The sequence below is a fragment of the Notothenia rossii genome (genome assembly GCF_949606895.1).
Source record: "Notothenia rossii genome assembly, chromosome: 2".
In the NCBI taxonomy this organism is placed as follows: Eukaryota; Metazoa; Chordata; class Actinopteri; order Perciformes; family Nototheniidae; genus Notothenia; species Notothenia rossii.
In genome coordinates, this window is record NC_136904.1 from 91544745 (window position 1) to 91559498 (window position 14754).

The window sequence follows — 14754 nt, forward strand, 5'->3', positions numbered from 1 at the left end:
ACTTTGGAAAAAAGGGACTTACAAAACAGCAAAGATTACAGTATTTGAGCATATTCAATACATGTAATACATGGAGTATACCTGTGGTAGTAAGTATATACATGTATAGAATACAACAATAAATAATTTAAACAAGAAAGATGTTAAACAACTCTTTAACTTTTTAATGCTATTTTATTTCTATTTCAAAAATATATTGTTTACTGTATACTGTTTATTTCTGTGTCTGTTTATTTTCTGTGTCTTAGTTTCTGTGTCTTAGTTTCTCTTATGTACATTGCCTTTTTATGTTGCTGCAACGCAAACATGTCCCAAATTGGGATCAATAAAGTATCTATCCATCCATCCATCCATCCATCCATCCATCCATCTTCTATATCTGTCTCTCTGTCTGTCTGTCCGTCCGTCCATCTCTCTCCATCCCTCTCTCTCTATCCATCCCTCTATCCATCCCTCTCACTCTCCATCCATCCATCCCCCCCTCTCTCTCTATCCATCCATCCATCTATCTATCTATTTATCCATCCATCCATCCATCCATCCATCCATCTATCTATCTATCTATCTATCTATCTATCTATCTATCTATCTATCTATCTATCTATCTATCTATCTATCTATCTATCTATCTATCTATCTATCTATCTATCTATCTACCTACCTACCATTTCTTATACATATAAATAATTACACATTAAAAAACCAACACAACCAACACAATATACATCATTCAATATTTAAGGTAATGTTCACTTGTGTAATTCAGAATATCTCTCTATGCTCGTTCCGGGGCTGGCGTTTCTAGAAGCTTCTCCTGTGCCATTGGAGGAAAAAATAGAGGTCAAAGTTTATATTGTGCAACATTGCTGCGACATTAAAACACTAAATAAGACACCTTAAAAACACACTGTATTCCCCTTATACAACATGTATGAATGAAAACAGTTGTTGTTATTCGCAGTTAGGTGTTGTGGAATCTTCTGGAAGGCAGAGAATGCGGTGCAAATTTCTACACCCTAATGCGCATGCGCAGTACATTTCACGTGGAGTACAGATATCCCCCTTCAGTCTGTGTCACAGCAAGAAAACCTGCAGCTTCACGTCGTCTCCAGACCTCTCACACATCTAGAAATGGTAAGATACTCAGCTTTAAACCACTGTGGATGTTAATAATTCAAACTAAAGACGGATAAAGGATTTAAATACAGGATAAAACTGTCTGCATGTTGCTGCTGTGTTATAATACGCAGCTAGCTAATGTTGTGTTAGCTGCCTTTAACATGGTTTCACAAGGTCAAGCGATTAAAAGCTGAGAGAAGGATGCGTTTACTAAACAAAGGCATATTTTATCTTCATAATGCATTGTATTAACTGTTATAGGAGATGACTGACTAGCTTTAACGTACAAATGGAGCTTTAAACCGATATATTTCTGCTTTTCTTGTGTAGTATTAGTTATTATCCGTCATCAAAGCAGACATATGGGGATATAAATGCAGGTAATTTAGTGTCATAGTTTACTGATCCTGACATTCATTCATTCATCCCTGCAGCAGCAGTCACCTGTGAATGAATGAAGTGTCAGAGATCCTACAGAAAGTCCAGTTTTTACTGTAATTTCCGGCTATTATCTCTTAAAACTGCGTATTTATTACATGTTTGTCATATACAATTTGTCATATTGCGCTATGCATGCCCTTGGTGGGTGAAAAATACGGATTGCATGCTCGGTTAAATCGTTTCCGGCTTCCGTTTACGTCGACTCTGACCTCACATGTCCATGCACACTACAGCTTAACTTTGTAAGGTCCTGAGACCATACAATAATGCCAAAATAATAATTCAAGATGTGTTTATCTATAGGATTTGTAGCCAGTTTCCCAACAAGTAAATTAAATAATTATTCATTATAGCAATTATATGCAGAATTGATTAGGAGAATACACTTTAAATCCATTATATATCTGATAAAACAGCGAGGTCCTCTTAGTAAGAGCTAAAATTGACTAAATTAGCAACTTATTTGTGCTATTTTAGTCTATAAATGAAAACGCATTACCATATTTGTCAAATATTCTGGTTTTATTACAGTACAGCTGTGGGGATGATTGAATCTTAAAGAACTAAGTCCCACAGGAAATGCAGATGATATTATACAAATAGGAAAATAGCCCTAAATGTGCCGGTTCACAAGGTATATTTTGTAATACATCCTACAGTTGATATACTTTATCAGCTACAGCTTATCAAAAAAGCTACGGGGACTTCAGTTTGTGGTGCTGTTGAAAACCAAAAGGGGTTACTCTTTTTATCAACACTGGGGTGCAGTACAAAAAAAATAGGCTGTGTGGTTAATCGTAGCCATTTTATGCAACTTGTGCGCCTACAACCTTGTGAAATACTGCACTGAGAACATTCTGGTCATTTGTACAGCCGGCCTCGAGTGTTATCTTGTCATTTTAAAAACCTGGAGGACATTGCATCACCAGTCAAGGTTTTTTGTTTCATACATACACAGTCTGTTTCTGACTTGAGTGATTCCCCAATACTCCAAAGAATCATCCACTAAATTACCATTCAAGTATGTTATCAGCTGTCCTTGTCCTCGGGTTAAACCGCCACGATGAATGAGTAACCCCACCTCTTTTTGATCAGTCCACAAACTGTGACCTGTCCTCCCCCCTCCCCCTCCCCCTCCTTTAACTCCCACTTCCACCACCTTGTTCAAAAACAACCTTCAACCAAGGTCACCGGTACATCTGCTGCGATCAGACATGTTGCTGCAGCTGGTGTTATAAATCTTGTCGTCCCTTATTCAGCTGCTGCTTCTCCTATATTAATAGAGTGAATGAATAAATGCTGCCTCTGTGGATGAGCTGCTCACTTAGTGTTTAGATACTGTCTTTAATTAAGCTCTGTGAAGGTTTACTCCACCTCCCCCCCTCCTCCATTTATCTTCCTCCCCCTTTCCCAAATAGATCAGCCACAACTGGGAATTAATCCCCCCTCTTAAACACATTTTACTAAACCCCTTTTTTGTTTTTCTTGTGTAAAAATACTGTAAAATAATCGATGCTATTGATTAGTCTGTTTTTTTTTTTTGGTTTCAAAACTCACTCTAACCTCAGTGGGGTCCTAGGTGTCTTTAGGGTTGTTTAACATTAAAATAAAGGTTTTTATTTACTGATGTTACAAGATCAAATGTAATTTATTATAACTGTGTTTATTAGTTGTCTAGTGTTACAGACAAGTTGAATGCAAACAACATTTTCCTCAAACCAAAAAAAGCTAATATGACAAAAAAAAGGGGATATTTGTTAAAGGATTAAAGAACAACATCAAGGCTAGTGTAACATTTTCAAGGATTACATTACATTACATTTCACTTGTTAGACGCTTTTATCCAAAGCAACTTACAAACTTTCAGAACTGGGCAATCCCCACAGGAGCAATTTTGGGTGAAGTGTCCCAGGGACACAACGACATGCTGACTGCAGTGGGGTTTGAACTTGCTATCCCCTGATTGGTTCAGCGCACTATTCCACTGAGCCAGAGCCTCCCATTACACTTTAAAATATTTCATTATGCAGCGTGTCCTTAAATAATACACTGACTGTATGTCTACTAATTACATATAACGGCCCGTCCACACTACAGCTTCAAAAAAAGCTTGCCGGCGGGCGTGTCTGAAGCTCGACCAACAACCAATCACATGAATCTCCCGCCCCTGACACACAAGCAGCGGTTTGATTGGCTAGAGCTTGTACTGGCATATGATTTGATTGGCTGACGCTTCCACCGAAAGCTTCAGAAGCTTCAAAAGTTGAACATCGCTCAACTTTTGCAGCCTGAAACGCCAGGAAAGCTCCGCTCTGCTACCCACAATTCAGTTCGGCGAAAAGCGAGGCAACGTGACGTCACCCCATTCAAAGTGAATGGGCAGACGCGTTGGAAACCGTTTTTGAAGCTGTCGAAGCTGTAGTGTGGACGTTTCTCTAGTTTTAAGTGCTTTATGGCCTCTTTTAAACCTAACATTTTATTTGATAGTAATTTATATTATTTGCTAATGATTTCCTCTCTTTTCTGGTCACTTCACAGGCTTTCAGGAAATTCCTCCCCATGTTCGACCGGGTGCTCGTTGAGCGTTTTACCCCAGAGACGGTAACGAAGGGTGGCATCATGCTGCCGGAGAAAGCTCAGAGCAAAGTGCTGCAGGCCACGGTGGTGGCAGTCGGGCCGGGCTCCCGCAACGTGGTGAGATTACCCAAATGTACCTGATATTAAAGGTCATCTATTATGCAAAGTCCACTTCTTCATGTCTCTTCTACATCGACATGTGTCCCCTCTTCTTCATGTCTCTTCTACATCAACATGTGTCCCCTCTTCTTCATGTCTCTTCTACATCAACATGTGTCCCCTTTTCTTCATGTCTCTTCTACTTCAACATGTGTCCCCTCTTCTTCATGTCTCTTCTACATCAACATGTGTCCCCTCTTCTTCATGTCTGTTCTACATCAACATGTGTCCCCTCTTCTTCATGTCTCTTCTACATCAACATGTGTCCCCTCTTCTTCATGTCTCTTCTACATCAACATGTGTCCCCTCTTCTTCATGTCTCTTCTACATCAACATGTGTCCCCTCTTCTTCATGTCTCTTCTACATCAACATGTGTCCCCTCTTCTTCATGTCTCTTCTACATCAACATGTGTCCCCTCTTCTTCATGTCTCTTCTACATCAACATGTGTCCCCTCTTCTCCATGTCTGTTCTACATCAACATGTGTCCCCTCTTCTTCATGTCTCTTCTACATCAACATGTGTCCCCTCTTCTTCATGTCTCTTCTACATCAACATGTGTCCCCTCTTCTTCATGTCTCTTCTACATCAACATGTGTCCCCTCTTCTCCATGTCTGTTCTACATCAACATGTGTCCCCTCTTCTTCATGTCTCTTCTACATCAACATGTGTCCCCTCTTCTTCATGTCTCTTCTACATCAACATGTGTCCCCTCTTCTTCATGTCTCTTCTACATCAGCATGTGTCCCCTCTTCTTCATGTCTCTTCTACATCAACATGTGTCCCCTCTTCTTCATGTCTCTTCTACATCAACATGTGTCCCCTCTTCTTCATGTCTCTTCTACATCAACATGTGTCCCCTCTTCTTCATGTCTCTTCTACATCAACATGTGTCCCCTCTTCTCCATGTCTGTTCTACATCAACATGTGTCCCCTCTTCTACATCAACATGTGTCCCCTCTTCTCTATGTCTCTTCTACATCAACATGTGTCCCCTCTTCTTCATGTCTCTTCTACATCAACATGTGTCCCCTCTTCTTCATGTCTCTTCTACATCAACATGTGTCCCCTCTTCTCCATGTCTGTTCTACATCAACATGTGTCCCCTCTTCTACATCAACATGTGTCCCCTCTTCTTCATGTCTCTTCTACATCAACATGTGTCCCCTCTGTCGAAAGAGACTCTGAAAGTTTCAGGAACAAAGATTCTCTCTCTTTTTGATCCATTTCTATAAAAACCTGTCCGAAAATGAGCTGATCAGATTTTGGCCACTTTGTGATGTCATAACGATGTGTTGGCTTGTGTAACCATTAGCCAATCAGCAACCCCCCCTAACTATCTAGCTAATGATATAACTACCTGCTTATTAAAAGACACCTAAACAATAAGCGTCGCTATGCAACCGGGTGAGGCCACAAAGTATAGCGCAGTATTATGCATTTGTTTACATGCCCACCGGAACCCCGAGGCATTACCAACAGATCAACGCACAATCAACCCATTGTAGGATCTCTTTCTCCTCTTTAATTGTTAGACATTAGAATTGACTCTTCTTGTCTGTCACATAAGTGGCGCAACTGATGCGGCATTGCGCCAAGGGGAAATGATTTTGACCGGAGAGATTTAGATTTGCCGGTCTTCAGCATATTTTACAGGTCAAAGTCCGGTAATTACCGGCTAACGGAAACTCTGGTTGCCTCTGAAGACTGTTGTGTAAGTCTTTGTGTGATATTTTGTTTTCCAGAAAGGTAACCTGCTGCCAGTCAGTGTGACGGTGGGAGAGAGTGTCCTGCTGCCAGAGTACGGAGGAACTAAAATCAGTCTGGACGACAAGGTAAAATACAGTTTAATCTCAATCACCATTATTGAATAGAAAAGCATGTACAATGAAAGACAGAAAAGCTTCTCCCTTTTTTTAAAGTTGCCATCAAAACAAAAACATCACAACACACGACAACAAATCCTCCCGCGCCTTTCCTTGTTTTAATGTGTTGTTTTTCCCCCAGGACTATTTCCTGTTCCGTGACGGAGATATCCTTGGGAAATACGTCGAGTAAATCGTAAAAAAAAATTTGTCGCAGTAGATCATGTCAAGTCCCAAAACCTGGAGAGAAGAAATTAAGTTGCCTCTTTCATGTCTGTTTTTCTTTACTTTTTTTTTTTCCAACGTGTTATTGCAAATGTAAATAATTCTAATCCAATTTTGTTACAATAATAAAGGTGAACCATTGATTGTTGTCTTGTGGCCTTCTTTAATATTTTAGAAGTTTAATTTACTACCTTTCTTAGTAGCTTTGATTGTGTACGACGTAAGGAGATAATTTCATATACACGAATAGAGAAGGAACAATAAAAAGTAGGAGAAAGGAAAAAGGGATTTAAATTGCACAAGCGCATATGGAAACACAAATGTCAAGGTAACGAGATAGTGTGTGTGTGTGTGTGTGTGTGTGTGTGTGTGTGTGTGTGTGTGTGTGTGTGTGTGTGTGTCAGCAAAAATAGGGTTTATATTGAAATCAAGACAAAATGTGTTATAAAATACAACGCGAGAATCCATGTAACATAAGGACATAATCAGGGTGTCCGCGGGGTTAAAAGTTGATAAATCAATTAAGAGAATTGAGGCTATTAAAAGGTAATAAATGGCATTTCCCAAGGTATTACACTTGTAGCTTTTTTTCAATAAGTATATAAATTGTCCAAAGAGGTTCTATTCTACAGTCTGCCTGAATGTAATCATTGCGTAGGTGTGTAGTGTGATTCTGTGTAGTTTATTTATGGCATCCCGTTGTATTTGACGTCATCTGAACAGGACATCGCGCGCTCACTGCTTGATGGCGCGCGAAGGTCCGTTTACGCCGGTTGCTAAACAACATCGTTATGGGGAAATGCAAGTCTGCGTCCAAATGGTTGGAAGATAAGGAGGAAGGACAATCAATACTGTGTATAGTAAATGTGAGGTGAAGTGTGTCGCCAATGTAACCGGTTACAACTTGAAGTGGCCATGAGGTCTTAAAATGTATGGAAAGGGTCTTTAAAAAGGTCTTAAAAGGAATTACATCTGACTTCAGGATTCCTGCATATACCCTGATAATATAAAGTAGTTGAGTTTATCGGCGGCCACTAGAGGGCAGCGTCGCAGCTGTCGCTGCCCGGTTATGCCGTGCTCTGACCCGGTAGTGCCGAGCGGCCATTTTAGTTCAAACATTGTTCATTCACTCCGCCTCGAGTTGAGACGTTCGTCCACTCCTTCAAGTAAGGTTGTTTCCACTATTGTGTGGTGTGTCTATACTCGTCGTATATGTCGTAGTATATATTTGTGTTGATGACATGCATGGATGTAATACGTTGTCAGCTTATCTTACAGCATTACTCTGTTTCAGGGTGTCGTCATCCTTGTCAATAAATTACCGAAACTGACATTGAGGAGTGTGTTTCTTCATGACGACACCATGGTCGTTGTTGGACGCCCTGTCCCCGGCTGCGAGTTTGAATCCGATGACTTGTCTGAAGCACTCGTCATTGCTCTATTGACGATTCATGGATGTAGCCACCAGCACGCAGCGCCTGTCATGGCCGTGCCAGCCCAGGCCCCAGCCCCTCACGGCCCGAGACTCGATCGGCCCAAAGTTGATGTGGGCGTGTCGATAGAGGAATGGAACGTGTTCATCCGCCGTTGGAACGTATTCCGCGCCGGCTCAGGCATAGGGGATGCCCAGGCCCCCTTCCAGCTGTTTCAGTGCGCTGGGCCTGTACTTGGAGACAGCCTGTTGAAAGCCGTCCCCGACGCCGCTTCCGGACCCTTGCCAGACCTAATCACCGTCATGCGTTCCCTAGCTGTCATCCCAGTCGCTACATGCGTCCTGCGCACTGAGCTACTTCAGTTACGCCAGGAAACGCGACGAGACGTTCCGCGCATTCGCTGCCAGAGTGCGGGGTAAAGCAGAGACATGCGCATATAATGCGGTATGCGAGTGTGGTAAGGACGTGGACTATACCGACCACATTATCTGTGATGTTCTCCTCAATGGCATCTATGACTCGGACATACGCCGCGAGGTGCTGGGGACAACTGACGTCCTGGTTAAGCCAGTTAACGACGTAATTGCACTCGTCGAGAACAAAGAGATTACATTACATTACATTACATTACATTGCATTTAGCTGACGCTTTTATCCAAAGCGACTTACAATAAGTGCATTCGACCAGGAAGATACAACCTTTAAGAAAACAGAATCATATAAGTACATCAGGTTTCATAGAGCCAAACATTTCAAGTGCTACTCAACTGGCATTTAGAAAGCCAGCCCTTTATTAGTATATAAGTGCTTTGTTAGTAATTCTATCGCTCGAAGTGGAGTCTAAAGAGATGAGTTTTCAGTTTGCGTCGGAAGATGTGTAAGCTATCTGCTGTCCTGATTTCAATGGGGAGCTCATTCCACCATTTTGGAGCCAGGATAGCAAACCCACGTGTTTTTGCTGACGGGAACTTGGGTCCCCCTCGCAGTGCGGGTGCAGCGAGCTGTTTGGCTGACGCAGAGCGGAGTGCACGTGCTGGGGTGTACGGTTTAACCATGTCCTGGATGTAGGAAGGGCCAGATCCATTCACAGCATGGTACGCAAGTACCAGTGTCTTGAAGTGGATTCTAGCAGTTACTGGAAGCCAGTGAAGGGAGCGGAGGAGCGGTGTGGTGTGGGAGAATTTGGGAAGGTTGAAGACCAGACGAGCCGCTGCATTCTGGATGAGCTGCAGAGGTCGGATGGCACATGCAGGTAGACCAGCCAGGAGGGAGTTGCAGTAGTCTAGGCGTGAGATGACGAGAGCCTGGACCAGAATCTGCGCTGATGTCTGGGTCAGCTGGGGACGTATCCTCCTGATGTTGTAAAGCGTGTATCTGCAGCAGCGGGTTGTAGCAGCGATGTTTGCAGTGAAGGACAATTTGTTATCTAGGACCACACCCAGATTCCTTGCAGTCTGAGTCGGGGAAACAACAGAGGTGCCGATGTTGATTGTTAGGTCAAGAGTGGGACAATCTTTTCCCGGAAGGAAGAGCAGTTCAGTCTTGTCAAGGTTGAGCTTGAGGTGATGAGCAGACATCCACCGAGAGATGTCTGCTAGGCAAGCAGAGATGCGTGCGACGACCTGGGTCTCTGAGCGGGGAAAGGACAGAATTAGTTGGGTGTCGTCAGCGTAGCAGTGGTATGAAAAACCATGCGGGCTAATGACAGACCCGAGCGAGTTTGTGTACAGGGAGAAGAGGAGGGGACCAAGAACCGAGCCCTGAGGGACCCCTGTAGTTAATTGACAAGGGTCGGACTCGGACCCTCTCCAAGTAACCCTGTAGGTGCGGTCGTTGAGGTATGAGGTGAGGAGGGAAAGTGCAGTGCCTGAAACTCCAAGTTCTTGGAGAGTGCGAAGGAGGATCCGATGGTTCACTGTGTCGAATGCAGCAGACAGGTCCAGAAGGATGATGACAGAGGAGAGGGAGGCTGCTTTAGCAGTGTGCAGTTCATCAGAGACAGCAAGGAGAGCAGTTTCTGTTGAGTGACCTGCCTTGAAACCAGACTGGTGCGGATCCAGAAGGTTGTTCTGATGGAGATAAGAGGAGAGTTGTTTAAAGACAGCGCGTTCAAGTGTTTTAGACAGGAACGGGAGGAGAGAGACGGGCCTGTAGTTAATAACATCAGACGGATTGAGAGTGGGTTTCTTAAGGAGAGGGTTTACTCTTGCCTCCTTGAGACTGTTTGGAAAGTGACCAGAAGTTAGAGAAGTGTTGATGAAATGGGTGAGAAATGGTAGAATATCAGGAGCGATAGTCTGAAGGAGGTTTGAGGGGATAGGGTCCAGAGAACAGGTGGTAGGACGGGCAGAGGTAACGAGGGTAAGAACCTCACTTGGAGAGAGAGGGGAGAAGGAGGTCAGTGTGTGGGTGAAGGGAGGGTCTGGTGACCCAGCGGTGAGTAAAGGTGAGTCAGAAAAGGAAGAGCGAATATCATCAACCTTTTTTTCAAAGTGGTTAACAAAGTCGCTTGACAGAAGGGAGGAGGGGGGAGGTGCTTTGGGAGGGTCCAAGAGGGTGGAGAAGATAGAAAATAGTTTTTTGGGATTGGAATAGGAAGATTGGATCTTATCTTGAAAGAAAGTGCTTTTTGCCTGAGAGATGGAAGCAGAGAAAGAGGAGAGGAGAGCCTGATAGGTTAGGAGGTCGTCATGGTGTTTGGATTTCCACCATTTCCGCTCTGCTGCCCGAAGGATGGTTCTATTAGCATGCAGTGCGTCATTTAGCCAGGGAGCAGGAGGGGACTGACGAGCCGGCCGCGATGTGAGAGGACAGAGAGAGTCCAGAGAGGATGAGAGAGTAGAGAGGAGAGTTTTTGCAGCAGCGTTTGGAGGCAGGAGTTGGAATGAGTCAGAGGAAGGGAGGGCTGAGAGCACCGATGAGGCAAAGGTAGAGGGGGAGAGGGAACGGAGGTTACGGCGGACAGGAGCAGAGTTAGAAGAGATTAGGTTGTTATGTTTGGAAAGGGGTAGAGAGAATGAAATGAAGAAGTGATCGGATGTGTGGAGCGGGTTTACAGAGAGGTTAGAAGTAGAGCAGTTCCTTGAGAATATGAGATCAAGGACATTGCCAGCTTTATGAGTTGGTGGGAATGGAGACAGTGAGAAAGCAAAGGTGGTTAACAGAGATGTTAGTTCAGATATCTTCCCTGTCTGGAGGTTGAAATCTCCGAGAAGTACAGCGGGAGGGCCAGTTTCAGGGATGTGTGAGAGGAGATTATCTAACTCCTCCAAGAAGTCCCCCAAGGCGCCTGGTGGACGGTAGAGAACAACAATGGTTAATTGTATAGGATGGGTTACTGTGACGGCATGGAATTCAAAGGTGGAAGGAGTGAAATTAGGTAGCTTGAAGAGGGAAAAGCTCCATTTGGGAGAGAGCAGGAGACCAGTGCCACCTCCTCTGCCAGAGGGTCTGGGTGTATGGGAGAAGGAATATGCTGTGGAGAGAGCTGCTGGGGTGGATGTGTTGGATGGAGTGATCCAGGTCTCCGTGAGAGCAAGGAAATCCAGAGACTGCAGGGAAGCGTAGCCAGAGATGAAGTCAGCCTTAGGGACAGCTGACTGGCAGTTCCACAGGCCCCCTGAAACGAGATGTTGGATCTCAGTGGAGCATGTGGGATAGACGAGAGCAGGCCGGTGAAATCGATTAGGAGAAACACGGGGCCAGTGATAGTTGCGAGAAGACACATGAACAGGAATGCAGAAAATACACATGATTATAGCATGAGGGGCTAGAGAACCCAAGAGAATTGAATTAGGGCTGCACGATATGGGCCAAAATTCATATCTCGATATTTTTTAGCTGAATGGCGATATACGATATATATCTCGATATTTTTTCCGTAAAGTAAAAAAAAAACAGACAGTCCTAGTTTGAAGCCAAACCTCACACAGGCACTTTATTTAACGTTTAGAAGCTGCACATCAACATGCATGAAATAATTCAGGAACAAAAACTACCAGCATAAATAAATAAAGATACCATTCTTCCTTCTTTCTTGCATCCTCCCTCATTCCCTCAATTACTGCTTTCTCCCCCGCCTTACTTGCTTCTTTACTGCCTTCCTTCCTTCTCTCCCCCATCCTTCCTTCAATCTTCAAATCCTTCTTTCCCTCCCTCCTTCTGTCCTTCATTCCTCCCTCACTCCCTCTGTTCCTTCTTTCTCCCCCCCTCCTTCCTTGCTTCTTTCCTTCTATAATTTCTTCCCTCCTTGCTTCTTTTCTCCTTACTACCTTCATTTCATATTCTTTCTGTCCCTGATTTCTTTCTTCCATCCTTCCTCCCTCAATTCTTTCTTTCTCCCCCTCCTTCCTTGCTTCTTTCCTTCCTTAAACCCTTCCTTCTTCCCCTCACTCCTTCTGACCTTCCTTTCCTCCCTCCTTCCTCCATCACTCCCTCAATTCCTTCTTTCACCCACACCTTACTTGCGTCTTTAGTGCCTTACCACTTAAATAAAATAAATTAAAATAAATAACTTTGTGCAAAATGTGCACATACAGATCAAAAATAAGACTGGTTTGTTCTTTTAAGTAACTGAGGTAGACAGTTCTTTGTAAATTAAAGTAACTGAGGTAGACAGTTCTTTGTAAACTAAACATGTTAGCAGATTTGAACATAAATCAATCACTTAGTGCATCTTTTATCTGGGTGCAAATCTCGCATAACGAATAACATAAGAGATGAAAAATAACAGGCCAGACCAACTACTACTGTATATCTTACAGATTCTGTGCCAGAAAAACTAGCCTGTCAACAGTGTCAGGCTTCAGAGAAGCCCTGTGGCAGGTTACAATGTTTCCACTGCAGCTAAAAACCCTTTCTGAAGGGGAGCTGGTAGCTGGCACACAGAGGAATTTCTTGGCTATGCAGCTCAGTTTTGGAAAGGCAGGGCAGGGCTTCTCTTGCAAAGTAATTTCGACCAGGTAACTCGTACCTGGGGTCAACAGCTTTTAGCAGCTTTACAAAGCCGGTCTGCTCCACAGTCGACGTGGGGACCATGTCTTTGGCTAAGTGATATGCCACTGCCTTCGTTATTTCACGCCACTTTTCGCTTTTTTTTTCATAAGGCACACCACGTGTGAGTGAGTTGTGTAGCGTGATTTGCTTTGAGGCAGGAGGCTGACAAGTCTTCACGGTCTGGGTTGCAGCACGCAGTTTAATACACTCCTCATACTGCACTTTGTGCTTCTGTTGTAAGTGGTGGAAGAGATTTGTTGTGCTCGACCCTTTCGTTGCAACTTTTTTCCGGCATTGTCTACAAAGTGCATTTTTCTGCTCCACGTCTGCCGCTTGAAAACCAAACCATCTCCAAATGAGAGAGCCGTTTGTTTTCTTCTTAACAACCAGTTCATCCTCGTTTTCTGTATCACCTTCTCTCCTTTCTGTCTCCTCCTCTATCTCCGGATTGTTCGCTGCTGCTGCCATGCTTCTTCATGCAAATGTCGGGAGGTGGGGGTGAGGGCGAGGGGGTAGTGAGGGGGAGGCGGCAGGGCGCCGTTGCTGCTGCTTGGAGATACAGAGAGGCGGGCCGCGGGGCAGAGAGAGTTTGCAGCGGAGTTTGCAGCAACTTGCAGCTTGTTTTAATATATATCGATATATACGATATGATGTAATCCTATATCGCGCATGAAAATATATCGATATAAATTCAAAACTCGATATATCGCCCAGCCCTAAATTGAATAAAACTAAATAACACCAGCGATACTTGGCGCAATCAGAGTAGGATTTGCCTCCTCTTTGCCTCCCACGTGACTCCCACAGGACTCTTAATGTCTTTGTCAGTCTTGCTCCCACAGGACTCTTAATGTCTTTGTCAGTCTTCGTCTGGCTGACGCTGAAGCTGACGCTCCAGGAAAACGCAACCTAAGATGGATACCTGATTGCTCAGTTCTCACAGCTTTGGGGGCACGCCGCTGTAATTAGTTAACTATTTTCTGCTGATGGGCGACAGCAGAGTCTTCCAACCTCTTGGAATGCACACTTGAGGGGCGTGACTCACTGAGACCTGAGTTACAGCTGCTGGACTAGAGCAGATCTGAGATTTTAAAATCTCTCAGAAATCGCCGTTTTAGCTACAATAACTAAGATGGCCCGTAACGCTCTCCCGTCGTCCTCCCTATCAGCCATGTCGTCATTCCGGCGCCTGAAGACGACTCCACAGACGAGCCCCGCCCCGAGCCCTAAGGACGGGGCTAAACGTGCCTCGTGCCTGGAATGTAAGAGCGTCTTTAACGTGTTCACGGAGGGGCCTCGCGGGTGGAATCCTAAGCCTCACCAAGTGTGCATCGGCTGCTACAGGCAGAGGCAACAGAGGCGTCAACAGCCGTCATCCGATAGTCAACAGGCCGCCATGGGGTTGGAGCTGGTCTCCCAGGTCTCGTCGGTGCAAGCTGGAGCCCGCCCTGGCCGACATCACGGGAGCTGACGCCGCGGCCCTACGTCGCACGGCTGTGTCAACAGGCCTGCACCTATCAGACTCGAGCACCACATCTTCTCCAAGGGCGAATGGAGGCGGGCCAGGCTGAGAGACCACCCCCGAGCATTAATCACCATCTCGATGGACATGCCAGTCGGGCTGAGGGATGGCGCCAGCAACCGGGGTTCGGCCGACGGAGCTCGGATATCCGCCGTCGCGGACACTGGCGCGCAGTCGGACCTTTGGTCTCTGGGGGAGTTCCTGGCCTGCGGTTTCGCGCGGGACGACCTGCGACCCGTCAGCCTCAGCCTGTCGGCCGCCAACCCCTCCCATATAGCCATCGAGGGAGCGTTCTTCGCTAGGCTCTCGACGACCTGCAGCGGGGGGCGTGTTACATCCTGCCGTTCCATGGTATACGTGAGCAGCTCAGTCCGGGCCATGTACCTCTCCTACGAGTCGTTGCTCAACCTCGGCCTC

General features: G+C 45.0%; 2 protein-coding genes across 2 annotated transcripts; one reads left to right on the top strand and one right to left on the bottom strand.

Annotated features, from left to right (window-relative positions):
- The first annotated feature begins 977 nt into the window (after window positions 1-977).
- hspe1 (heat shock 10 protein 1) lies at window positions 978-6528 on the top strand. The gene is made up of 4 exons (XM_079666864.1): window positions 978-1134; window positions 4099-4254; window positions 6043-6132; window positions 6305-6528. The coding sequence occupies exons 1-4, from the start codon at window positions 1132-1134 to the stop codon at window positions 6353-6355; spliced, it is 300 nt and encodes a 99-aa protein (XP_079522990.1). The 5' UTR covers window positions 978-1131; the 3' UTR covers window positions 6356-6528.
- Window positions 6529-8447: 1919 nt separating this feature from the next.
- LOC307029763 (uncharacterized protein) lies at window positions 8448-11941 on the bottom strand (the record flags this gene model as incomplete). Its single annotated transcript, XM_079665846.1, has 3 exons — window positions 8448-9450; window positions 9688-11439; window positions 11905-11941. 3 exons carry the CDS (start codon window positions 11939-11941, stop codon window positions 8642-8644), a joined length of 2598 nt encoding a protein of 865 aa, XP_079521972.1. The 3' UTR covers window positions 8448-8641.
- Window positions 11942-14754: the final 2813 nt, after the last annotated feature.